Below are 27,224 nucleotides of genomic sequence, written 5' to 3' on the forward strand. Positions count from 1 at the left end.
TTCACGCTCACCTGGCCAATAAATTCCCGAACACCTCCCCATTGTGCTTCAGAGGATGCAACATTTTGGGCTCACTCTTTCACACTTGGTGGGAGTGCCCTCGGATTTGAGGGTCCTGTAATAAGATTTTCAGTTTGCTGTGCAAAGTAACCGGTCAAACTCTACCAAAAAACACCCGAGTTGGCGCTACAGAATAGTAGGCCGGCTGGTTCTAGCAAACCCCTATGGAAGCTTATCCATTTCATGTTGTTGGGAGCTAAGACGACAATCGCCCCTGCCTGGAAGCGACTCTCAATATTCTTTGCAACAGCTGACAAATTTGTAACTGTCTGGGAACCCTGGCCGAAATATCTTAAAGCGCCTCTGCGATAAACAAACACAATCTATTACTTATAGATGTTCCATAGTGCCATTTTAAAACTTTCCCTTTCTCTTTGACCTTTCTCTCTTCTCCTTATCTTGCTCACCCTGGCCAAAGATTATCCTTCAGCACCCTCTTTTGATTAGTAAGGAACTTGCGCTCTGGGTAGTTCCTGTTAACAAATAGCGATCTAACATAGGATACGTTGTTAGATTGAAATTTTCACCAAGCATGGTCTCTTACTGCTCTTATGACCTCTAGTTCAGCACGGTTTTCTTCTTCATTTGTTCATAGAACTGGAGGAGTACTGCGTGATGGGGTTTCTTTATGAGGAGTAATTTGCGGAGTCGGGTGTGCTCTCTATCCTCTTTGACACAGTTAGATCCCATATGGGGTGTCGGGGTGGGATGGACACGATCCCTTGTTTTTCTAGTTATTTTTCCTGGTCTTATCAGGCAATACTCTCTCCATGGCTGAACTATTACCTTTGTGTGCATGCGTTACTTATTCTACAATGTCACAGGCGGACAGTTAACGCTATTAATTTGTGTTTTTTGTGAATTTTTAAAATTCTAGAAAAAAAAAAAAAAAAAAAAAAAAAACTTTGAAACAAAATTTCCTCTGCAAAGTTCTCCCCCAAGAATGTTCCCAGTCCAAATCCCCCCTCTCAGCACAAATCTTTGCCACTCAATCCGATCTCCCAGCTCAAATCCTTCCCACCCAAAAGAATCAACCCTACTAGCACACACATCCTCTTTGCTCTCAAATTTCCCATCCTAGCACAAATCCTCCCTGCCTAGTTCACCCTCCCAGCACAAAGCCTATCCCACCTGCTAGCGTGATTTACCCCTCCCCCCTCAACCGAATTCCCCCCAGCACAAATCCCCCCTCCCCAAATTACCCTTCCCAGTATTAATAGCCACCAATCCCTCCACATCTCATCCCAAGCACAAATTGATTGTTTGGGCCAAGTAGGCCCAAATGCACTATTTCTTTTACTCATTTCTGCAGCCACTGTCTACGATGTATAAACTGGCTGCAGTGTCAGGCTGGTATATGACACCACAATCTCTACCTCTGCGATTGAGAGGAAGCCTTATATTCATTGATATTTGACAAAATACAAAGCTTTCTGTGAATGGGTGAGCAGCGCTCAGACTATAATGATTTTGTCCTGGCAGCAGATGTTAGGTCTGCATGTATTAGTAAAGGAAATAGATTGAGTCAATTAAAGTGATAGTTTTTAAATAAGATTCCGACACTTAAAGTGGAATTCAGGAGTTAAGCCCAACTACTCTTAAAAGGTTAAGTTCACCTTTAGTAACAGGTTACATCCATATTCAAGGTATAAGATTTTACTAAAAGTAACTGCCCATACCCTGACCCAAACCCCCATTGAGACAGTGGGTGGGGGATCCTCTCCCCGCACCTGCTGTCACAATTCAAAAACAATTCAATAAAAGAAGTGATTGAGTTCAGCACATTCAGCAACACTAGGGCACACTTTAACCCGGAAGTGGGTTTTTGACATGTGAAAACAGCCTACCAAGACAGTGGGAGCAACAGAAACGTAAAATCAATGCAAGCAGATTTTCTGCCATCCCACATCATCCAAGCATGTATTACTTATGAAGCAGCAGTATGAATCACATTGCAAACGAGTGGGTACACTTACCTATAGAGTACATCTGCCACAGGCAGAGATCCTAATTCTGTCTGTTTCTGCAGCAAATGCACAGTGTGAATGAAGGTTTTTAATGATCCCCTAAAAACAAATAAAACATTGGTCAGTAAAGATATGAAACAATCAAACAGGGTAACTATAAGCAAGATAGTTAGTTGTAGGTGTCTTAATTGCAACACAAAAAGTCAGATTGGCCAGGGTGGGTACGGTGAAGAGGGAATTACTTGGCCTCAAAACAATCAGCCAGCACTGCAGGAACTGCTATTCCTGGCTTGGTGAACCATTAGGCTTGCTTCATGCCCACCTATTGAAAAGAGAACATTCCATAGTAAAACTCATCATGCTGACAAATTTCTGAGCCTACATTGGTAACCACTGTACCAACTTGACCTACATTGTCCTTTATTAGTAGATTGGTCAGGTTGTCTTGATATACCCATCCCTCTGCATGCCCACCCCGATTAGTCAGGTGGTGTACAGTCAGTCTTAAAGCCATGATAAGACAAAAACGAGAAGACTTGGAATTGTGATGGCATTTGAGTGAAAGTCGGGGCACACATTTGAAATACATTACCTGCCAAATAATTTATAATTCTGTATAGCCAGTCTTGCGATTATGCAGAATATTCTGTACAGTTGTGCATGCAGTTTACCTACATAACGCATTTGTTAGTGGCACTATCTGGTGCATACACAATCAGCAAATCTCTGAATAGAAATGTATTCTGGGGCTGCCATAATTAATAGGAAATCTATACTGAGAGAAGTGCAGGCATCATTGCAGGCTTCCTCCTGAAAATACTAGATGCCTGGCAATCTCTGCATTCAACAGCTAAATCATTAAACTGGAACAAGCATGCAGACTGTTTTGTCAGATTTCCTGATCGCCATTCTTTATCAAAGCCATTGATTCACAGGTCTAAAGCTTTAGATCAGCATGACAGCCTGGTAACTAGCATTTTAAGTAGGAATGGTCTGTAGCGGCAAGCCCATATTTGCGGTAAAGCTTCGCATTGCACAGACATTAATGCTTAGATTCATCATCTTTCTTCTCACTGCCTGTGAGGTCTTGTGTGGGACTTCAGACATACACAGATATGTACAGCCAGACTAGAGAGGGAGTGCAGATGTCACACATCACTTAACCAGCAGACCAGGACTTCAGTCTGGTATTTGTTTAGATGCCGAGCTGAGATCAGCATTAAGGAATGGAGTGGCTTGGATTTTTACGTTAGGAGAGAACATATAGCTGAAGATACAAATAACATTACAACGTTAAAGGATACTTTTCTTAAAGAGGAAGTAAACCCTAATGGGTTTACTTCCTCTTTGATTCCCTGCAAAGGTAAAGCATAATGGACTACTATGCATCCCATAGTAGTCCATTATGTGTCACTTACCTGACACAGGAGCCAGCGAAGTCACTGCTGTCCCCTTGTGTACAGAGCCTCCATCTTCTTGGTGGGTTTTGCTGCTCCGGCGCGGTCATTCGATGGAGCCGCAAAGACGTCACTCCCGCGCATGTGCACGGGAGCCGCCACTCACGGCATATCGCTGTTGACAGCGGCGTGCTCAGTGCGCCTGCACGCCGCCGTCTCAGCAGTGCTTGTCTTTTGGCAAATATCTCCTAAACCGTGTAGGTTTAGGAGATATTTCTTGGACCTACAGGCAAGCCTTAATCTAGGCTTACCTGTAGGTCGAAGTGGTTTGTAAGGGTTTACAACAACTTTAAAAAGGCAAATATGAAGGCTAGCACCTCCTTTTAAAAATAAAAAGTCAAAAGTTACCTGCACAAAATGTACTCAAGTATTCAAGCAAGGCCAACATGACAGCCAGGCACCTAGCATTTACAGCAACAGTCTCAAACTGGCAGCCCTCCAGCTGCTGAGAAACTACAAGTCCCATCATGTTTATAACGGTCAGCCTTGCAATGCCTCATGGGACTTGTAGTTTTGCAACAGTTGGAGGGCTGACAGTTTGAGACCCCCGATTTACAGGATGAAAACATAGCAATGATAGTGTCAATGTTTCCTTTTAAGTACACCCGTCATGAAAAAAAAAAAAATGAAAAAAAAAATGATGTAGGTTGCCATTGCCAATCTCTAAAGCAGGGGTGTCCAACCTGCAGCCCAAGACCACTATGAATGCGGGCCAAGACAAAACCATAAACCAGGGGTTGACAAATTTGCTTGGAATCTAGGAGCCAGCTAAAAAAGTTAGGAGCCAGGTCCGTGACGGCGATCTGGACCTGTCCCTGGCCCGACATGGAGACGAGTGAGGGGAAGATGGCCCCCAGCCCCCCACCTGTCTCCAAGTCATTGCCCATAGCTCTTAGAGGGACATTTTATTTTTTTTATTTTTTTCAAATGACACATTTTTTTTAAATTGCATTTTAGTGTAAATATGAGATGTGAGGTCTGATTCCCAGATCTCATATATAAGAGGACCTGTCATGCTTTTTTCTATTACAAGGGATTTTTACATTCCTTATAATAGTAATAAAAGTGACACAGTTTTTTTTTTAAAAGAACAGTGAAAAAAAATAAAAATAAAAGTTAAAATAAGAAAAAAGAAAAATTTTAAACGCGCCCTGTCCCGCCAAGCTTGCGTGCAGAAGCGAGCGCATATGAAAGTGGTGCTCAAACCACGCATGTGAGGTATCGCTGCGATCGGTAGAGTGAGAGCAATAATTCTAGCCCTAGACCTCCTCTGTAACTAAAAAAAAAAAGTGCAACCTGTAGAAATTTTTAAACGTCGCCTATGGAGATTTTAAAGGGTAAACGTTTGTCGCCATTCCATGAGCAGGCGCAATTTTGAAGCATGACATGTTGGGTATCGATTTACTCGGCGTAACATTATCTTTCACAATATAAAAAAAAACAATTGGGCTAACTTTACCGTTGTCTTATTTTTATTAAATAAATCATTTTTCCCCAAAAAAGTGCGCTTGTAAGTCCACTGTGCAAATACGGTGTGACAGACAGTATTGCAACGACCACCATTTTATTCTCTAGGGTGTTCGAATAAATAATATATATATATATAGGGGTTCTAAGTAAAGGGAGGGAGATAGGCTGGCAGGCAGGGGAAGCTCCATTAGCATTGCTGGTTGTCATTCCAATGGCCACCACAAGAGGGCGCCAGATTCCAGAAGGAACCATAGGATTGCAGAAGGCCTCAAAGCCAGGGGCTCAATTACCGGCCGCCGGCGGCACGGCCCGACGTGATCACGCCGGGGGGGTCCACGGAGACAGGATACCCCCAGCTGTGCTGCCCCTGGCGCCAAGTCGCTAATTCTAGTCGCAAATGCGACCTGGCGCCCGGGTTTTGTCGAGCCCTGCCATAAACTTACAAAAAAAAAATCAAAATTTTTATGTAAAAAACGTGTTTACACTTAGTGAACACGTGCAGCCAAAGAAAAAAAAAACTTGACAATGTCCCTTTACTGGACTTTATACATTTTATCTTCCCAAAGAAAAATATCCCACTCTTCACAATCACGCCTTAATTCATGTCCTCAATTTTCTGGAGCACCTATATTTGTGGGCAACTGTTTTCAAGGACTGAGCACACGAAGGGCAAAATTGGAACCAAAATATTTGATGAGCACCTTGAGAATTGCTACTACTACTACCAACGATCCAGATATTGATGTGTTAGTTTTTCAAAAACAGTGTCAAATATTACACTAGTTTTAAGTTGTCCTCTTTCACAATAAAAAGTTTTATTACTCAGGTTACATTATCTAAATCAATGAACCTCAACTTGTGATCTGTCTGACTTTTTCTGCTCATCAGCTAGCCTTATGTGCAGCCCAGAAAGGCGATAAGGTTGGACACCCCTGATCTAGACCACGATAGCTCCCTGGCTGTCATTCTGATGCCTTCAACTGTTCCTGATTGTCACTGACTTGGTACAAATACACATATAAAAAGGTTGGCGCTATATAAATATAATATTTACAACATGGTCCTGGAGTATAAGAGCCCATTCACACTGCTGGACTGCATTAACGCCCATGATACAGCAACGCATGGTATATATGTTGATTGTTGAACACCCTTTTGTTGTGCTGCAGTGCGCTAGGCAGCCAATTTAAACAAACCAACGTACCACAGTGGTGGGAATGGGTCAAATGCTACAGAATTAGCATTTTCAGGAGGTCTGCATGGGAATTTCCGAATTCTCCCATGAAAGATATGCTTTTGGACCTCATCGTCACAGGAGTTGTGGCCTGTGGAGTGGGGTCATTTATAGATGTGGCTAGAGCCACCAGGAGGGGTGTGCAGGTACCCCCCATTACACACCTGTCAGCTTGGGACGAGTGGCTGTGATCATACTGCTGCTGAGTCCCCATTAGTTACATAGGCTGCCTGCACTCAGCTCCTGGTGGTTCCAGTTGCATAAGGAAACAACTGAGTTACACTGTACAGGCCATAGCGCCCATGTAAAAGAGGCCTCACATGTATTATTAAAGATCCAAGATGCTATATATTTTAGCAGCATAGTTAGAGACCCTGCCAGGATAGGGCTTTATTTAATTATGAATGAATTTAATTATGAAAGCCAACATATTAAAGGTTTACTTCGCTATCAATTCCCGGGAGTCATCAGTGTGAAAGGCCAGGCCGTTGGCAGAATGACTCAGACTTCAGGTGACTTTTGACCTCATTCCAGCAAAGGGCTATAAAGGCTCAGAAAATAAGTAAAGCTAAACATAGGGGAAATATTTAAATAAGTAACCCTGTACAACAGTGATCATCAACCCTGTCCTCAGGGCCAACTAACAGGGCAGGTTTTATGTATTACCTTGGGGAGATGCAGACTAGAATACTGCAATCACTGAGCAGCAAATGATATCACCTGTCATGTATTTCAGTTATCTTGCAAACCTGGCCTGTTAGTGGGCCCTGAGGACAGAGTTCATGACCACTGCTGAACAGTTAAAAGAAATTAAAGCTATTTAGATTTTTTTTTTCCCCAATAGTGACTGACACTTCACATATTAATCTCCCACAAAACTCATCCACCCTTAGAAAACAACCTTTTAAAAGTCTTAAAACTCAATTTTAAAAATAATCAACTTTGAGCTGTGCAGCCTACTGCAAAATACACCGCACAAAGAATGGTGAATGAGTAGAGATGAAGATGGGATATGTCAGGGTTAAGAGGCCGTCAAGTCCCTTTACCACCCCTGCCCATATGACCGATTGTTAGGGCCCTTCCCACCAGTGCAGCAACTGGCGTTTTTCCACACTGGAAGAATGCCAGTCAACGTTAGGGTACATCGAAAGCAATTGTTTTCCATGTGCCTTGTTCGTACAAAGGAACCCACAGGTGAAGTGCAGCGAGCTTAAAAAAAATAAAAAAAATGCAGAATTTTATTGCGGTACACAGTAAAGTACCACATGACCCTACACAGCAGCACAACTCACTGCTGTGCCATGAAGGAAGTGTCACTTTGTGCACTTCAAATAAAGTTGCTAAAAAAAAGGGGGCTGTGTGATGCGGTACACCACCCCCTGTGTGCGTTTTAGTGTGCGGGCAGTGTGAATGGGCCTCAAGCACCATTCACACCTGAGCATTTTCTATCTTGAAACTCAAAGCCCCAAAAAAAAAAAAAAAAAAAAAAAAAAAAAACACACACAACACAAATCGAAGAAAAAAAAGTTATGGGATCTTAAAGGGGAATGTGGGGTGTAGGGCCTCTGAGGGTGTAAAGACACAGACACATAGGCCAAATGTCGGGAGACAACAGTAGGTTTAAAAAAAAAAAAAAAAAAAAAAAAAATTAATAATAATAATAATAATAATAATAATAATAATAATAATAATAATAATAATAATAATAATAATAAATAAAAAAGGGCCGACATTCAGCCAATGTGTATGTCGGTCTATCCGACAGAAGCCCGCCGTTTGGCTTCCGTCAGATGTGCATGCTTGAACACCAGCAGCCGAGCGAATACTGATCAGCGCTCTCTGCCAATGGCTGGGGGCCCAGCCCATGTCCGAACACAACAGCTCAGTGGAGATCGCTGGACTAACCTTGCATGGTTAGTATGGTGGTTCCAATCAAAGCCATCTGGGTTTTTTTTTTTCATGCAACCCAGGCTTAAAGCGGAGGTCCACCCTAAAGTGGACCTTCCGCTCATCGGAACCCTCCCCCCCTCCGGTGCCACAATCGGCACCTTTCGGGGGGGAGGGGGGTGCAGTTACCTGGATAATCCAGGTAACTGCACCCACTTCCGGGATAGCTCTCTGCGGAAAGGGGCGTACCTTACGCCCCTTTCCGCAAGTGCCCCGCTGCCTGCTGGGAAACACACAGATCCCAGAGGCAGCGGGGCGCGTCCTTATTGTGCAGCGCAATTCGCGCATGCGCAGTAGGGAACCGGGGAAATGAAGCCGAAAGGCTCCATTTCCTGATTCCCATACCCAAGATGGCGGCGGCAGGACCCGACAGGCGACCTAGAGATCGGCTTCGGGTGCCGACATCGCGGGCGCGCTGGACAGGTAAGTGTCACTATTTTAAAAGTCAGCAGCTGCAGTATTTGTAGCTGCTGGCTTTTAAAAAAAAAAAAAAAAAAACGCAGAGTCCCGGTGGACTCCCGTTTTAAGAGAGATTCTTTTTGGTCTGTTAAAAAAGTCATCCAGGAATAAGATTACAAGTTGATCTTGACACAAGTTGATTACAAGTTAATAACAGCATTTGCTTGCTGTTATCATTTAGCATTGTTCCCAGTTATCCTTGTAGAAAAGGAGGAGAGACATTTTTTAGTTTTCAGACCTATGCCTCATACACACGATAAGAGTATCAGACGAATGATCGTGCTTTTTTTTTTGGCAGGCTAGTCTCATTTCAAGAACCAATAGGTTACTAAAGTTAAGACAATTCTTGCACAACAGAACACAACTCCGGTAGTAATCTATTGTATTCTCTCATTTCCATGCGTGGTCTTGGTCATATGGATTTTTTTTAAATACCATACTAATTACAGGAAAATTATTTGTTCTGTTGTTATACAAGAAACTTTTTTGTGCTTGTCCTTTTGGAGATGTTTGCATGAACAGTCATGATCGGCTCTCGAAAGCTGTGTACTAACACGATCAGGTTATCAGACGATCACTCCAAAAGTGGCGTTTTCCGTCCGATTTTCACGTTGTATGTACTAGGCACTAGTGTGACAACACTACTTTTCCAAAGATAAAGTACGGTACAAGTACAAGCAGGTTGAGGAGATTTCTGTGTGTTTTTTTACTCATCTATACGTTTACACACCTGTGTGCACAGGCATACTGAAAACAAAGATCTGCATTTACAACAGAAAACAAAAAAAAAACAAATGTATGCCTAAAAACGCTGTGTTTTTGCAAATGCCTCAGCAGTTTGGCAGATAGGCGCCTAAGCCCCTACCATTATTTGGAATTGGTTAGCAATTTTGTACAATATTTCTGTATTATTGCCAGGTTTAATATCAATTTAACCACTTATGAACCACCCGCCGTGGTTTTACGTTGCTACTTTGAAGAGGCATATCATTATGACACCAGCTATAGCTGCCATAACCCCGGCACCCTCCTCTTCAGCATGCATTCCGCTTTCAGATAAAAGTGGTCTCTGCTGCATATTTGACGCATATTTTTACTTTTAGCGGCAGCGGGAGAGGGAGAGGGAGAGGGCCCCCCCCCCGCCCCCTCCCGCCACTCTCCAGTCCCCTCTGCTGCTTACAAGAGCCGTCGGTGGCCATTGAGCTCTTCTCCCTGTGTGGTATGGAGACGAGTGAGGGGGAAGATGACCCCCACCCGTCTCCATAACATTGCAGGGCACTTCCACTCCATATCATTACACTTCCACCCATAGGTCTTAAAAGGGACATATATTTTTTTTTTTTACCCCAGATTTCATATTTAAAAGGTTCTGCAAGCTTTTTTTCTATTACAATGGATGTTTAAATCCGTTGTGATAGGAATAAAAGTGAATTTTTTTTTATTTTTAAAAGAAGAATGTAAAAATAAAAAAAGGTAAAATAAATAAGAAAAAATACATTTTAAAACTTGCACCGTCCCGCTGAGCTTGCGAGTAATACCCGCATATGAAAACGGTGTTCAAACCACACGTGAGGTATTGCCACGATCGTTAGAGTGAGAGCAATAATTCTAGCCTTAGACCTCCTCTAACTCTAAACATGCAACCTGCAGAATTTTTTAACCTTCACCTATGGAGATTAAGGGTAAAAATTTGTCGCCATTCCACGAGCGGCCACAATTATGAAGCGTGAAATGTTGGATATCAATTTACTCGGCGTAACATAATTTCCTTTTGAGACCACATTAAAAACCTTTTAAAATTTACCAGGCTCTCTGTATGTTTCTTTGATTTAAAAGAAAGCATGTTTACATAACTCAATAGCTCAAACTTGAATTTATACACAGAAATGAATGACTTCTAGATATGCGCTTGGCTTTCTTACATACCTGGCACATGCCAAGGCAACCAGGGCAGCAGCGGAGTTTTCTTTTTGCTTGAAAGAGGCTTGCTGATCCAAAGTAGAAGAGTCTTCCAGCCAAGAGCAAAGCAGAGCCTCTATTCCATTCAAGCAGTCAGCTGGTTCTTTAGTGAGGCTCAAAGGCTGACAGTCCCGTAGGCAATTTAATAGCACCTCAGCTGTTATATTACAAAGTGAGGGGTCTGTTTTACTCTGAGACTGAATAAGGGGAAATACCAACAAGAGTCCCATTCGAGATGTAAATGGAGCCTGTTCTGGTTGTTGTAGCAGGCCTTGTCGCTTAAGTAATGCCAAGGTTTCCTCATCTGAGCCCTCCCTCTCATGTTGTTCTTCCAAAGCCAACTGGCGCTGTGCATTCCACAATCCACGCAAGGCGTTTAGGCGATATTCAAGTAAGCGTGCATAAGCGTTGCTCTGATTTCCACACACTGCTCGCAAGCGTTCTGCTAATTCTGTAGGGTTCTTTGTTTCGAATGTCAAAATCTGAAACAAAAAAAATAAATAAAAAAAATTAGCTTTCAAAATATTACAGTTTTGGAAATTCTACACAGATATCATGAAGTACATCCCATCAAGCCAACACTGTGTAGAATGTTACACCGGACCTATAGATGAAATACAACTAAACCCTCCATATAAAAGTTACCTAATTGCAGGGCATAACAACAAACCAGTCTGGCTTTTTTTTGGTATTTACTGCAAAAACCTTTTCTTGAAATTCATTAAGGGACACAAGATCAGTAGGATCTTGTGATATCTGCGGCAGGACAAGACTGCATTTTGAAAAAACAGGAATGCACCACTACTGATACCAGTATCGGTCTGTACCAATACCAAGCATTTACACGAGTATCGGTACTGAAAATGCTCCGATACCTAATCCGCTACTTGTTGTATTGGACCTGGCATCCTCAAACTCAGCAGGTGGGCCAGGTAGCCTCACAGGTGACCGCCGATGCCTCGATGGGGGCAGTTAAAAGCACCGATCTCCTTGTATAGCTTTTCTGACAGCTGCTTCTCCTCCTCTCCCTCGGCTGCAGAGAAAGGGACTGGGGAATCTGTGTCCTTAGTTTCTTACCTGGTCTCAAAGGGGGCCCCTGATATCTCACCAAAGCCCCCCCCCTTCCCCATCTTAACAGGGCTGATATAAAAAATAAAAAAAATAAAAGAGAATTTTTAAATATTTAAAAAGGAGAAAAAAAATTTATACAAAACACTGACGTTTCCCTTTAAAAATCCCCTTTCATGTTGTGAGCTCTGCTGGTCACAACTGGATTCCCAACATGCTTTGCATGTTTTTTTTTCCCCAATTATTTTTATTGAAAAAAGTTTTAGGCAAATGAGGTACAAAATAGTAGAAGTGCATATTAAAACCATGGTGTTACAGTGAAAATTATCGAAATCAACACATTCTTCTACAGCCATCAGCGCCCAAGAGAAATAGGTAAAAATATACACTATAGGCATATAATGTTAAAGTGGATGTAAACCCACTATCATCCTTTCTAAACTACTGCAATATTGGTTATCTATAAGGATATACATGCCTCCTGCATGTATACTTATCTGTCAAATGTCTCCCCTCTGTCTGTTATGAGACCTGAAAATCTGCACATTTTGTAGGTGGGTCTGTTTCCAGGGCTCAGTGGGTGGAGTCGTGATGTCAGTAGACTCCCCGCCCACCTCTTCACTCCCCTTGTCAACATGCATATTTTCTCCTGTGAATTTCTTACACTGAACTTCTGCTATGATCACTAACATCCAGTCAAACCCCAGAAAAGTCCCCACATGACTTCAGCATGCCAAATCATGCTGAGGTGTGGAACAGCCAATCCTTGCAGAGCAGCAGAAGAAAGGAGTGGGAGGGAATTAAAATAGAATGCTTGTCTCTTAGGCTAGTGCACCAGATATGTAAATCACCTGTCACTCACAGCAAGGGGGAGGATTGTACAAAGTTTCTCTGTTTGTCAAGATTTCTCACTGAATAAAAGAGGATTGCTCAGAGCTGGATGAACTCTTTGTTGCAAGACTGGGCTCAAATGATAGGAAATCTTATAATCTACATAATAACATAATTTGTTAATTTTTTAAATAAAACATACATTTCGGGTTTACATCCACTTTAAGTATTAACATATATGGCAATTTAGAAACAATATTCCTATCTGGTGCCTGTATCAGTTCCACAGACACCACATTTCCAAACATGGGTCAGAATACCAGAATAAAAGCAACCTTAAAGCCCTTTCTTAGACCTATAAAAAAAAAAAAAAAAAAAGATGGGGCAGGTCAAAATTGTAACTCGTCGTGGAAAATGAATGGAAGGGAAGGATGAAGAGGAGAGAAGATTTATCACCAATCCCCACGCTCCAGACCACCATCCCAACCTTGTGGGTACCATCCTGACAATACCTTATATTTAGCCTCCACCAGGGAAGTATTTAAAATTCTCCTGTGCACCATGGCCGACCACCGGAACCAGACGTCTTCATCTATAGTCTCCCCCAGATCTGACTCCCAAGCTAGTTACTAAGAGTTTAGAACCCTGTTCTGCAAACAGAGTATACAACTGATATGCAACCACGTGTCTCCAGACCATGCAAACATTTGTTTTCAGAAAAAGTCAGTGTTGTAATATCACCCTGATCTCAACATAATGTCTCTAAATAGTAAATAATTTGGCAGAGTCGAAATGTCTCCAATGTGGGCATTTTTAAAAGTCTCCAGAAAATATGAGGGATTTCTAATTCCTTTATGTTCTATAAAATGAGCTATCCTGTAGAGGCCTTTGTTAATCCACCAAATAAACTGTTGCGGATGTTGCCCAGGGGAAAATTGCAGATTTCTGAAAATGGGGGCTACTGGGGTATGGGGTGACTTCAGAGGATATAGGTTACATGCTCTGTGCCGGAGATTCAGGCAATAAGAGGGAAGAGCTGAGAATGGCCCTACACTTTAGGGGGAATCCAGAGCAGGAGGTCAATAGGGAGTGAAGTGCTAGTTTGGGCCTCCAATTTCACCCTGAATCTCTTGGAAATTACTCAATCTCAATGGGGTACTGCTGAGTAAAAGCTGGTATAAGTAACAAGTGTATGGAAATAGCTTTGACAGGTTAGGGATTTCTGAGGAAGCCCAGACTGGTGACCATATGGAACTCGGACTCTGTGTTCTAGCTTTAGATAGATGTGTGCTGTGTTATTATGGACCAAAGAGGTATTTTTAACCACTTAAGCCCCGGACCAATTTGCGGCCCAAGGACCAGGCCCCTTTTTGCGATTCGGCACTGCGTCCATTTAACTGACAATTGCGCTGTCATGCGACGTGGCTCCCAAACAAAATTGGCATCTTTTTTTCCCCACATATAGAACTTTCTTTTGGTGGTATTTTATCACCTCAGCGGTTTTTATTTTTTGTGCTAAAAACAAAAATCGAGCGACAATTCTTAAAAAATGCAATATTTTTTACTTTTCGCTATAATAAATATCCCCCCAAAAAAAAAATCGATAAAAAAAAAAAAATTATCCCCTCAGTTTAGACCGATACATATTCTTATACATATTTTTGGTAAAAAAAAAAAAAAAAAAAAAAAAAAAAAAAAAGCAATTAGCAATTATTGATTGGTTTGCGCAAAAGTTATAGCATTTACAAAATAGGGGATAGTTTTATAACATTTTTATATTTTTTTTACACTAGTAATGGCGGCGATCAGTGATTTTTATTGTGACTGCTACATTATGGCGGACACATCGGACATTTTTTACAAATTTTGGGGACCATTGTCATTTATACAGCAATCAGTGCTATTTAAATGCACTGATTCCTGTGTAAATGACACTGGCAGTGAAGGGGTTAACCACTAGGGGGCGGGGAGGGGTTAAGTGTGACGTGGTTTTTTTTTTACTGTTGGGGGCGTGGCTTGGCATGTGACGTCACTGATCGTCTTTCCCTATAACAGGGAACAGACGATCAGTGACAGCTACACTAGGAAGCACAGGGAGAGGTTTACACATACCTCTCCTCATTATTCAGCTCTGTGACCCTATCGCAGAACACCAGCGGCGATCAGGTCCGCGGGTCCCGCAGCCACGGAAGCTCAGGACCGGGTCTCGAGCATGCCGGCTGGGCACTTAAAGAGCAACCTACCTGTACATTGATGTGCCCAGCCGTGCCATTCTGCCGACATAAATGTGCAGGAGGTGGTCCTTAAGCGGTTAATGTCACCAGACTGAGGCTCCTCAGGCAAAAAAGTATCAAAAAAAGATAGGCAATATACTCCTCTGTTGAGTGCATGGAGACAGCTGCAGCAACAGGCATATCAGTTATGGAAGCCTCCAAGAAGCACAAGAACTCCAGCAGGAAACAACTGGGACTGCAAGCCATACAGGAGCTATGGGTGGATCATGAGCCAGAAGGGCCTGCAGGATAGCTCTGTACCTATAATTGGATATACTTCAAGCATGTGCACAGATATACACAAGGAGGTACTCACTAACTGCAGAAGCAGGGAAGGTTATACGGCTGTCTGGGACCTCACTGTAAGATAGTAGCAAGGAGACCATAACTGATGACTTGCAGAGAAGTGCAGTGGTAGAGGTGCAGGCTTCAGGTAGAAGGTTGGAAAAGTCATGAAGGTGCGCATGTGCAATATAGACAGCAGCACGCCACATGCTCAGTGAAGCAACACGATGGGGGGGGGGGGGGGGGGGGGCATGCAGGCTCAGTAATAAGTAAAACAATTCAAAGTGGCATAGAAGGAGATTCTTCAAAAGGGTCTGCTTCCACATCCCTGTCATAAATTAGAAGTACCGCAACAGCGCGCAGATCAAGGAACTCCCAGAAGCCAAAGCCGGGCCACAACTACCACTTATGTTACCATTCTCCTTAGACAGCTCCAGATTCTGTTCCTGGGGAAAGTTCAATTATACTGCTAAATGCTGACCAAGTGGCTCTGTCCCCCATCACGAGGCCTGAAACACCGCCGCTAGGATTATAAATATCATATACTGGCAAAACTCACTCAGAACTCCTACTACTCTCCACAGATGCAGACAAAGATTTTTAACAGAGTGGCCTGGAAATTTCTAAAGCCGAGTTCACATGCAGTGCCTTGAAAAAGTAACACTTTAAACCTTCCACATTTTGTCACGTTACAACCAAAAAACGTAAAGATATTTTGATACATTGGGATTTTATGTGATAGACCAACACAACACAACTTAACCACTTCAATACCGGGTACTTAAACACCTTCCTGTCCAGACCAATTTTGAGCTTTCAGCGCTGTCGCATTTTGAGTGACAATTGCGCGGTCATGCTACACTGTACCCAAATGACATTTTTATAATTTTTTTCCCACAAATAGAGCTTTCTTTTGGTGGTATTTGATGACCTCTACGGTTTTTATTTTTTGCGCTACAAATAAAAAAATAACGAAAATTTTGAAAAAATATGTTTTTTTTTGTTTCAGTTTCAAATAAGTACATTTTCTCCTTCACTGATGGGCACTGATGGGGCTACACTGATGGGCACCAATGAAGTGGCACCAATGAAGTGGCACTGATGAAGTGGCACTGATGAAGTGGAATTGATGGACACAGATATGTGGCACTGATGAGGTGGAATTGATGGACACAGATATGTGGCACTGATGAGGTGGAATTGATGGACACAGATATGTGGCACTGATGAGGTGGAATTGATGGACACAGATATGTGGCACAGGTGGGCACCGATAGGCGGCACAGGTGGGCACCGATAGGCGGGCACCGATAGGCGGCACAGGTGGGCACCGATAGGCGGGCACCGATAGGCGGCACAGGTGGGCACCGATAGGCGGGCACCGATAGGCGGCACAGGTGGGCACCGATAGGCGGGCACCGATAGGCGGGCACCGATAGGCGCACAGGTGGGCACCGATAGGCGCACAGGTGGGCACCGATAGGCGCACAGGTGGGCACCGATAGGCGCACAGGTGGGCACCGATAGGCGGCACTGTATTGTTATACTGTACTAATGGAAGCCAATCAGTGCCAAACAATAATGCATGCCAATCAGTGATGCCCATTGTGGGCACTGATTGGCATCCATTGTGGCACTGACTGGCATCCCTGGTGGTCTAGGGAAGATTACCTTTTGCTGGGCATCCCTGGTGGTCTGGTGGCGTCCCTGGTGGTGCAGTGTGGACATCCTCGGGGGGGGCTGTGCTGATAATCTATCAGCACAGACCCCCCCTGTCAGAGGAGCAGCCGATCGTCTCTCCTCTACTCGCGTCTGACAGACGCGAGTGAGGAAAAGCCGATCACCGGCTCTTCCTATTTACACTGTGATCAGCATTCTTATCCATCCTCTGGAACCAGGGAACGGTACATCTCAGACACTCCTTCCCAAAATGCATGAGACACAAGCCTCCAGGCATAGAGATAAATAGTTGCTCTCATGTATGTTAAGATACATTAATCATTTAGTTTTTTCAGCATGAAATGGAGCTTAGTTATGCAGCATGAGGCTGTATATTCTGCAATATTGAAATTTTTTGTAAACTCATTCAATGAATCCAAGCTCTGCAAGTTAAGATAACATGCACTGCATTGAGATCAAAGATTCAAACTACCAGCAAGAAAAAGTCCTTACATTTAAAGAGCACCTGTCATTTCAGATCCATCATGGCAGCGCCTGTTAGCGGTCATCCACTCACCTGCAGCTGCCACATCCCTCACCTTGTTGTGTCACTGCCACATAACCAGCTGTCCCATTAAAGTGAATGGGACTGTCGGTGAATCAACAGCAGGTCAGAGGAGCTGCTGCTGCAGGACAGAAATGACAGTTGCTCTTTAAAAAATTATGGATTTAATTTGAGTTGATTTAAATCAAACCTTTTTAGTAGTGATTTAAAATCATGATTGATATTGTGATTTAAATAAAATCCACCCTGGACAGGAGCCAATTAACCACTCGCCGACCAGCTCACGTACATTTACTGCGGCAGGTCGCTCTCCTGGGCAAACAGACATATCTGTACGTCAGTCTGTGCCAGGAGGATAGCAGGCGTGCCTGCAAGTCCCATGGACTAGCTGTGTACCGAGGCAGTATGGGGTACTGCCTATGTAAACAAGGCGATTCCCAGTTCTGCCTAATGACGTCAGAGCTTCTGTTCCCAGTGATCGGGAACAGTGATCTCGGTCATGTCCCTGGCAGCCCTTTCCCCTACAGTTAGAACACAACCCCTTGATTGCCCCCTAGTGTTAACCCCTTCCCTGCCAGTGTCATTTATACATTGATCAGTGCATATTTATAGCACTGATCAATGTAACAATGTCAATAGTCCCCAAAAAGTGTAATTTGGGGTCAGATTTGTCCGCTGCAATGTCACAGTACCACTAAAAATCACAGATCGCCACCGTTACCAGTAAAAACAAAAAAAATAAAAATTAAATTAAAAAAAAAAAGTAAAATAAAAAAGTCCCTAAAGCTATCCCATAATTGGTAGACGCAATAACTTTTGCGCAAACCAATATACGCCTATTGTGATCTTATTTATCAAAAATATGTAGAAGAATATATAATCGGCCTAAACTGATGAATACGTATTTTTTGGATATGTATTATAGCAGAAAGTTAAAAAAAAAAAAAAAAAAAAAATTATTTTTTCAAAATGGTCTGTCTTTGTTTACAGCGCAAAAAATAAAAGTACACCCCCCCACTATTTTATAAATCGTCACCTTCCAGTGTGTAATATATTTGTTCACTGGGTCATTTTTTTTTTATATACAAAACAGAAATATAAAAATTTCAATCAACATGTCACTTAAAGAAAAAGGGAAAAAAAATTAAAAAATAAAAAAAGGTATTTTAGATACTGCAACCATATATGCAGAAAAGCACAGGACAAAGAAAACAATCTGACTAGACAAAATGAACAAAGTCGACCAATGGCAAGGGCTCGGCATTTTGTTAATCATGTGGATCTGTTCATTGGAGAACAGAAAAAGGAAGAAAGACCTTCTGTATTCCAGCTGCTGTCAGCCATACGCAGTGCTGCATGACATAGCGATCCACTAAAAACAGTTACATCTACATTGTCTCCATAAACCACAAATTCATGTATTCTTTTGTATTTAGGGCCATCCTGATGATCAAAAGCTTCACGTGCAACAAAGGAAACACCCGTTTGATACATTTCTTACAAAATGTTATATACACACACACACACACACACACACACACACACACACACACACACACACACAGGTAAAAGATCTGAAAGGTCATCCTCAGACAAGCAGATTTTTGAATGGTTTCATAGTTAGTAAGGTTGAATAAAGACACCAGTCCATCCAGTTCAACCTGAGTGATTGTCTAAAATTGCCCCTATCCCTGTACATTGCACACTCACATTGGTCCCTACCCTCAAGGAGCCCACAATCCAAGGTCCCCATTCATATGCTAGGGCCAATTTTGGACAGAAGCCAATTAACCTACCTGCATGTCTTTGGATTGTGGGAGGAAACCGGAGTACCCGGAGGAAACCCACACAGGCGCAGGGAGAACATGTAAACTCCAGGCAGGTAGTGTCGTGGTTGGGATTCAAACCAGCGACCCTTCTTATTGCTAGGTGAGAGTGCTAATCACTACACCACTGTGCCGCCCTTTGCAAATCATACTTGAAAATCTGCTGATCAAACAAACTAGCATGTTACTGTACTATGATTATTAAAGCTCTTTCCAAGGAGGACCATGAATGGTTCTTATGTCCAGCCAAAACGTATTTTTATTCAGTTTTCTAAGTGCGGGGGGGGGGGGGGTTAAACTGAAATCTGTGGATCCATTGGAGGTATATCAGCTCACATTCTAATCCACTGACCACTAGATAGGAAGTAAAGAATCTCTAAGGCAACCTTTCTCAACCTTTTCAACACAGAGGAACCCTTGAAATAGTTCTCCAGTCTAGGGGAACCCCTGCTAAAAATTTGAAATCTACAACTCATGATACATTAGTGTGATGGTCAGTGAGAGGAATGATCCTTACACTTGTGGTCATTGGGAAGAATTACCTCCTTACAGATAGCTAAAAAGGTCAATGGTGTGGTGGAACTTATCCGAGAGGCAGAAATGGCCCAATGCTGAAGGAACCCCAGGGTTCCACGGAAAAATGGTTGAGAATAACTGCTCTAAGGGTTCATGCATGCTGAAAGGAGCTCAAAGAAGAGTCTCCTACAGGCTTTTGAGCAGGCATGTCCAAAGTCTGGCCCGCGGTCCGGTTTTGAACGGCCCGCCTGGTTATTTATTTACGCCGGGGTCACAAAAGATATATAGTCCGGCTGCCTCTGAGGGAGGAGGCAGGACGAGTGCCAAGGCACACAGGAGGAGAATTTTCTGTTTACACAGCAGCTGTAATAGGAAGTCCCATCTCTGCCATTGGACGACTGTTCTGTCCATCAGAGGAGGTGGGACTTTCTCTTAAAGGGGCCGTTGTCTAAACAGGAAATTCTCCTGTAGGATGTCTTTGGCGCTCGTCCTACCCTCCATGGCTGCACTGATGGTAATGGTGGCTGCATTCCTGGCAATTGCAATTGTGGGGCTGCATTACTGGCAATGGTGGCCGCTGCATTCCCGGCAATGGTGGCCGCTGCATTCCCGGCAATGGTGGCCGCTGCATTCCCGGCAATGGTGGCCGCTGCATTCCCGGCAATGGTGGCCGCTGCATTCCCGGCAATGGTGGCCGCTGCAGATGGGCACTGACCCTTATTTTGCTTCACAGTTCTTTATTTAAAATGTTAAAAAAATTTCACTTCCTCTTAAAGTGAAGGTGCGTGTTATACGCCAATAAATACGGTGTATCCAAATAACACACTTGAGTTCATCTCTTCACCACACACCGCCACAAAGGCAAGAGAATTCTTGCTAGGCCCTGTATTAGAGCTCGGACGAACACACTTAGACCGAATTTTAATGGTTCAAAGAATGTCAGGCAAAATGGTCGGCCCTCGCGCATGTTCAGTTCCTCAAATCTGGCCCCCTTTGGAAAAAAGTTTGGACACCCCTGCTTTTGAGCTTTCATTTTTTCTGCCTAGAAACTCCCCTTCCTGTTAGCCAATGTGTCCATGCACACTATGGCTTTTCAGGCATGTTCAGGCATATGCTTCTACCTGCAAAAAAAAAACCAAAAAAAAAAAAAAACCCTACCAAACTCCCATTTTTTAAGGCTCCATGCACACTGAAGCTCAAAAAAGCTATTTCTGGACGCCAGATTGCTGGCAGAAAACGCTGGTTGAAAAACCTGCTTTTAACAGCGTTTTATACTAGCGTTAATGAGCGTTTTACAGCGTTAGCGTTAATGGGCGTTTTTTATAAAAATACACAGAGGACACTCCAAAAATCCCACAATGCATTGAAAAATAGAATGCCGAACACTAATGAACGACCGTTAATGAGCGTTAATGAGCGTTTGTCGTTTTTTGTCGCTGAAAAACGGCACTTTGAACGCGAATTTCTGGCGTTCAGAAAAAAGCCCATAAACTCCACTGCTCATTAAAGCTGAAAAACGTTCATGTGTGCATGGACACATAGGCTAACAGAGTGGAGTTTATGGGCTTTTACAAAAAACGCCCAAACGCCAATAAACTGCAGTTTATCAGCTTCAGTGTGCATGGAGCCTAAAGAGGAGCCAGTACCCCCAAAGAGCTCAAAAATATTTTTGTTCCAGCTCTTTGTTTTGTTTATACAGTAGTTAAGAAAACATTATCTGGGAGGGATTGCGGAAAAAAACAAAACGCTTATGCTAAAATAAAAACTCAAAAATGTGCACAAGACCACAAAAAAAAGCACGCGCTTCTTCAAGCTGAGAGAAAAGCTCAAACGCCCGTAAAAGTAGCTATTTTATTTTTTTGAGCTACAGTGTGCATGAAGCCCTAATAGTAACACAAAGGCTTAATGTACACGGGATGTTTTACATCCTATCCTGAACCATTTAACTTGGCAGATAGTAACCCACATTTAAAAACATCCATTTTGCTGCATTTACGTTTAGAAGCTTTTTTTTCTTTTTAAATATTAAAAAATTCAAAATCGCCTGTAAACGAAACTCGGCTAAACGCAAGTTACCGCGCTTACAAGCAGTTACAGGTGTTTGGCGTTTCAAATGCCTCTGAACATCCGTCCTGAACACTTTTTTAGCTTTCCAAAAAAATGCTTCTAAACCCAACTGCCTAGAAATGACCCTGTGTACATGTACTGATAAGATAACAGAGTAAAGTTCAGGAAAGTTCAGGGGCAGTTGGTAAAAAAAACGCCCAACTGCTCCTAAACATTCATTTACCAGTGAGTGAAAAGGGGTAGCGGAGGGGGGGGGGGGGGGTGTGTGAACTACGGCTTACAAATGTGAAGAAAAAAAGTCAAACCCAAGACCAATTTTCAGCTTTCAGCACCAATTGTGCGGTCATGCAACTGCACCCAAATGAAGTTTTTATCTTTTTTCCCACAAATAGAGATTTATTTTGGTGGCATTTGATCACCTCTTTGGTTTTTATTTTTTGCGCTACAAATACAAAAAAAAAAAAAAAAAAAAAAAAAAGGGGGCCAAAAATTTTGGTTTCTGTTACCAACCTTTGTAAATAAGTTTTCTCCTTCACTGATAGGCACTTATAAGCAGCACTGATGGGTGGCACTGTAAGGCAGCATTGATCAGGAAGCACTGGCAGACATCACTGATGGGTCACCCCCATTGGGCATTGATTGGAATCCCCGATGGTCCTGGGTGGGCAACCTCCGGGAGGGGGGGGGGCCTACACTGATAATCAGCGCAGAACCTGCGTCGAGAGCCTCCGATCGGCTATCCTCTACTTTTTCTGTTCAATGCTTGGTCCCGACAGGAAAGAAGGTTGATTCTCTAGTGATTGACAAAAGCCTGGGAATATAGTCTAAGTTGCTGCATGTACACCCCGCCAACGGTTAATGTAGCTGCGGGAAAACGCAAAAAGCTGCAAAAAGCTCCTAAACTCAGCTCCATAAAAGCCTATGTGTCAACGCACACATAGCCTTTTAGCAGAGTTTAGGAGCTGCCATTAGGTGAGCTGCAACCTTTCTCTCCTGAACGCAGAAGAAACACATTCAGGATAGGAACATTTTGACCGTGAAAATGCAAAATGCAGCCAAACCGCAACACCATTACGCATTTTCCTGCGGCTGCGGTAAATGTAGGCGAGTGTACATGAAGCCCAAGTCTTCCAGAGATACCCCTGCTGCCAAGGCTCTTAAAGAGCATGCTTGGATTATTACTGGTGTTGAAAGACAACGAGGATGAAAAGTTTTTATGGCAAATCTTAACCACCTTCCAATGAAGATTCTGGATGTCCTTGTGCTAATGTTCTCAGTATAAAATAGACTGTTTGACACTCTTCAATCTTTGGTGATTGTCCAGTAGGCTGTGATGATTCTTTTCACCTTTAGTCTGCTCTGGAAAGTTTATAGATAGGCAAATCCTATCCTCATATTGATTAGTGGTTCCAAACTAATAATAACTACTGCAGTAGGGAACAGACACAAAGACACTCAGCATCTTTCCAAATAACTGTTCTGTTTATTCGGCGCAATTGAAGTATTTTATACACATGCTTATGTAGGTATCAAATTAGTATTACAATTGTACTATTATGGTAACAATGAGAATTACACAGGCAGACCAATTTCTAAATCAGGACTTGAAAGAATGCAAATGCAGCACAGCATACAAAATAGAAATAGTCAGTCAATTCTGTAAAAAACAAAGTCTAAAGTTCTTTTCATTTCACACCTTGTCACAGATAGACCAGAAATTCCAATGTTCTATAAAAAGTAGTAGGAACTTTAGAAAAAATATCCCAGATCTACTTTGAGAACAATTCTGTCTGTAAAACTAGAGAGGAGCTTGCACTTCCTGCAAACTCACCTGAAGCCCAATTCTGAACTTGCACTCCTTTCTTCAACTCCATTGAGCTGTGGGCTGCAGCTTACTGGAGTTAAAAAAAAATAAAGGGGGGGGGGGGCACAAGTTAGGCTAGAGAAGGATTCAGATGCTGGCCGAGCGAAAACACAGAAAAAAACGCAACCACACAAAAAAAAAAGTCCTGCAATGGAAAAGTTGTTTAACTGTAGGCCTATAAAAGTATAAAGTGCTGACACTTGTATCATACCTCCCAGCTGCCCCGGATTGCCTGGGAAAGTTACACCTCGGGAGGTCTGTCTCGGGTCCTAGGCCCCTTCATTCTGGGACAATACAGTGCCCCAGAAATGCTCCCTGGGCAGATCTGATGCCCCCTAAACATGCAGCCGCATCACAGGCTGTTACTCACTGCCCGGTGTACTCCTGGCAGAGACCCGCTTTATTATTCACCACCAGGTGCTGCCTGGCTCACTGCCTAAACAACTGGTTGCTAACCACGGTCCGCCTGGCATCTAGCAACCAGTGAAGTTATAACGAGGAGAAGAGAGGCCCCAGCAATCAGAGCGAGCCAGAAGAGGATTTAACTTCCTCCTCGTGCCTAAGCTCCTCAGTCATCCGTACCTGGGAACCCCCGACTCTGGGTCCCTCCGGAAGGCTGTTCTGGCCACTGGAAGGTAGGAGAAATGCTCCCTGCCCGGAGGATGCGCATGGTCACTCTGCTTCCTCCCATACACCCCCTCAAGTCATGCTGTACAGTCCCCCCATACTGACTGCCACTCTTCCCCCTCCCATCATACTGCCTTCCACTGCCACCCCCTCCCATCAAAAACTGAATTGTAAAAAAAAAAAATTAAAAAAAAAAAAAAAATTATACACTGAAGCTCTCAAAAAAGCTTTTTCTGGATGCCGGATTGCTGGCAGAAAACGCTGGTTTGAAAAACATGCTTTTAACAGCGTTTTGTACTAGCGTTTATTAACATTAGCGTTTATGGGCGTTTTCAATAAAAATACACAGAGGACACTCCAAACTCCCACAATGCATTGAAAAAATAGAACGCTGAACACTAATTAACGTGTAATATGAGCGTTTATAAGTGTTTATCAGCATTTGCCATTTTTTTGGCGGTAAAAAACAGCACTTTGAACGCGAATTGGCATTCAGAAAAAAGCCCATAAACTCCACTGCTCATTAAAACAAAAAAAAACTTCCATGTGTGCGTGGACACATAGGCTAACAGAGTGGAGTTTATGAGCTTTTAAAAAAAAAAAAAAAAAACGCCCAAACTACAATAAACTGCAGTTTATGAGTTCCAGTGTGCATGGAGCCTTAGCGTAGTTACCGAGAGATTTTTATTTGCATCATTTTGAAGAAAATCCGAATGGCTGTTTTTTTTTTGTTTTGTTTTTTGGACAGCCATAGATCATGTATTTTGCAATTTGTTTTCAAATATTGCATTTGTTGCAGCTTGCCATGGGCATAGAAATCACTTTTTCCAAAAGCTGGTGTCTTAAAGCAGACTTTTCCCCGCTTTACTAAAAATCACATCAGCATACAGCTCTGCATGCGGATATGAACTAATCTTACATTCATTTAAATCTGTTTTAATTTTACAATTATTGTTTTTGCCATTTCCTGGTTGAGGGAGGCACTGTCACTGTGACCAAGGCCTAACAGCTGCATCCAGAGAAACTCTTGTCATATATTCCAAAAAATGCCCACCCCAAGAATGGGGAAGAAAGAAAAAATAAATAAATAAAGCCTGCAATTATCTATAATTATCTGTCGACTGCCATTAGTAAACATTTCTAAAAGGTGTCTTCATTGTAATTTTTACAAGGGCGAAATTCCTCTAACATTTTTAGTTCAGACACCAAGCCACTAAGGCTGCTTTCACACTGGGGCGGGAGCAGCGTCGGCGGTAAAGCGCCGCTATTTTTAGCGGCGCTTTACCGTCGTTTTAGCGGCGGTGTGCGGGCGCTAGCGGGGTGGTTTTAACCCCCGCTAGCGGTCGAAAAGGGGTTAAACCCGCCCGCAAAGCGCCGCCGCAGCGGCGCTTTGCCGGCGGTATTGCCGCGGTGTCCCATTGATTACAATGGGTAGTAGCGGTATAGGAGCGGTGAATACACCGCTCCTTCACCGCTGCAAAGATGCGGCTAGCAGGACTTTTTTCACCGTCCTGCCAGCGCATCGCTCCAGTGTGAAAGCCCTCCGGCTTTCACACTGGAGTTAAAGGGGCCGGTTTTTCTCCGGCGTTACACAGGCGCGATTTTTAGCGCTGTGACGCCTGAATACCGCCCCAGTGTGAAAGCAGCCTAACTAGCCCGAGTTCCTGAATCTTGGGGTGGCAGTTCAGTTATTGGAGAATCAAATCTAGGGTGAAAGAACCCACAGGGGCGATTTGCTTAGCATCCAAAGACTGCCAAACCACATACTCTTTACCCAGAATAAGGTGATGAGAATTAGGCCTCATACACACTGGAGGTTTTTCTGCTGTTCCTGGAAGCATTTGGTACTTGAGCGTTAATTATTTTTAATGACCAGAATAATTATTTTGATCAATTAACCGCCAAGCACTTGACGTGCCTAAATGCATTATACAAGTTTACAAGCGTCAAACTTTTTTTTCCTGCCAAACGCTGATGCCAAGAGCTTAGGAGAGTTAAAAAACGTCCAGTGCAAATGAGGCCTTAAGCCGGCCATAGATGGTTTGAATTACGGCTAGTCAAACCATCAATGGGCAGGCTGAATGTACAGAAGACTGATCATCTTGGGTACAACCAGCATGTTGTGTTTTTACTATGAGATTATAGCCAGCAGCTATAGGCGCTAGCAATTATCACTGTTAGCCTGAGAGGGGTGGGTCCTCACGCTGGGAGAGCACAATAGCTCTGCAGGAGGCATTCCCCCATCAACACTGAATGTGTTGATGGGGAAATTGATCAATCTTCATGCGTGCAGCCAACAGAAGCATGGCGTTGAAGGAACAGGGATGGCGGCAATTAAGGAAAGTATGGGTTGAAGGTAGTGAAGAGGGGGCAGCGGGGTGGGAGGAAAGGGGAAGACACAAAAGGGGTAAGGCCCAGCATACCCTGTAACCAGGGGAACTTTTAGGATAACACAGGAGTGGCAGGTCAGATAGCGATGAATAAATTCAGACCCTGGTGCCCATCTTCTTCCTCCAGTAAATAGAAACTATTTGTTTGCTCAACTTTTTTTGAGAATAGGCTAGTCTCTAGAACTTGCCATTTGTTTGTTCGTGTCTGGAAACCTTTTGATTGAATTGCCATGGTTTTAGCTTCTTTCACACAGGAAACTTGAAAGTTAGAGGAGATTACAAAAAGGAGAAAGTCCTCCGCTAAGGTCATACGATGGTAGTGGGGTGGGGATCTAAAATATCTGAACGTGCATCTGACTGATGTCAGGAGATAATGCCAACTCGCTAAAACTGGAAGATTTCTTTGATCTATTCTATTTGCCTTTAATCACTAATTGATTTGGGTGTGTCCTCCACATCCCGATGCACTTGCACCTATTTTGAGACATGAATGAATGAATGAATGAATGAAATACTTATATAGCGCACAATGCGAACTGAATCGCCTCTAGGCGCTGTGGCGAGCTTTGATCATCTGCTAAAAGAGGAAGGTCTTGAGTTTTTTCCTAAAAGCCAGGTGATTTTCTTCCAGGCGGATGTTGATTGGTAGAGCATTCCATAGCCGAGGCCCTTGGACAGCGAATCTCCGATCACCCTTGGA

The 27,224-nt window shown here is 43.1% G+C and overlaps 1 protein-coding gene across 2 annotated transcripts in view; it reads right to left on the reverse strand.

The window, feature by feature from the left end:
• The window catches only part of HECTD4 (HECT domain E3 ubiquitin protein ligase 4), a 269,419-nt gene that overhangs the window by 226,619 nt on the left and 15,576 nt on the right, over positions 1 to 27,224 (reverse strand). For both annotated transcript variants that reach the window (XM_077462034.1, XM_077462033.1), the window contains exons 2-3: positions 10,521 to 11,035; positions 2,037 to 2,126 (exon numbers count right to left, since the gene is read on the reverse strand). In XM_077462034.1, the coding sequence (XP_077318160.1) occupies positions 2,037 to 2,126; positions 10,521 to 11,035 (605 nt within the window). The remainder of the gene's footprint in view (positions 1 to 2,036; positions 2,127 to 10,520; positions 11,036 to 27,224) is intronic.

The sequence above is a fragment of the Lithobates pipiens genome, unplaced genomic scaffold (assembly GCF_037356315.1).
Source record: "Lithobates pipiens isolate NorthernLeopardFrog02 unplaced genomic scaffold, aLitPip1_a1.2 Scaffold_3, whole genome shotgun sequence".
In the NCBI taxonomy this organism is placed as follows: Eukaryota; Metazoa; Chordata; class Amphibia; order Anura; family Ranidae; genus Lithobates; species Lithobates pipiens.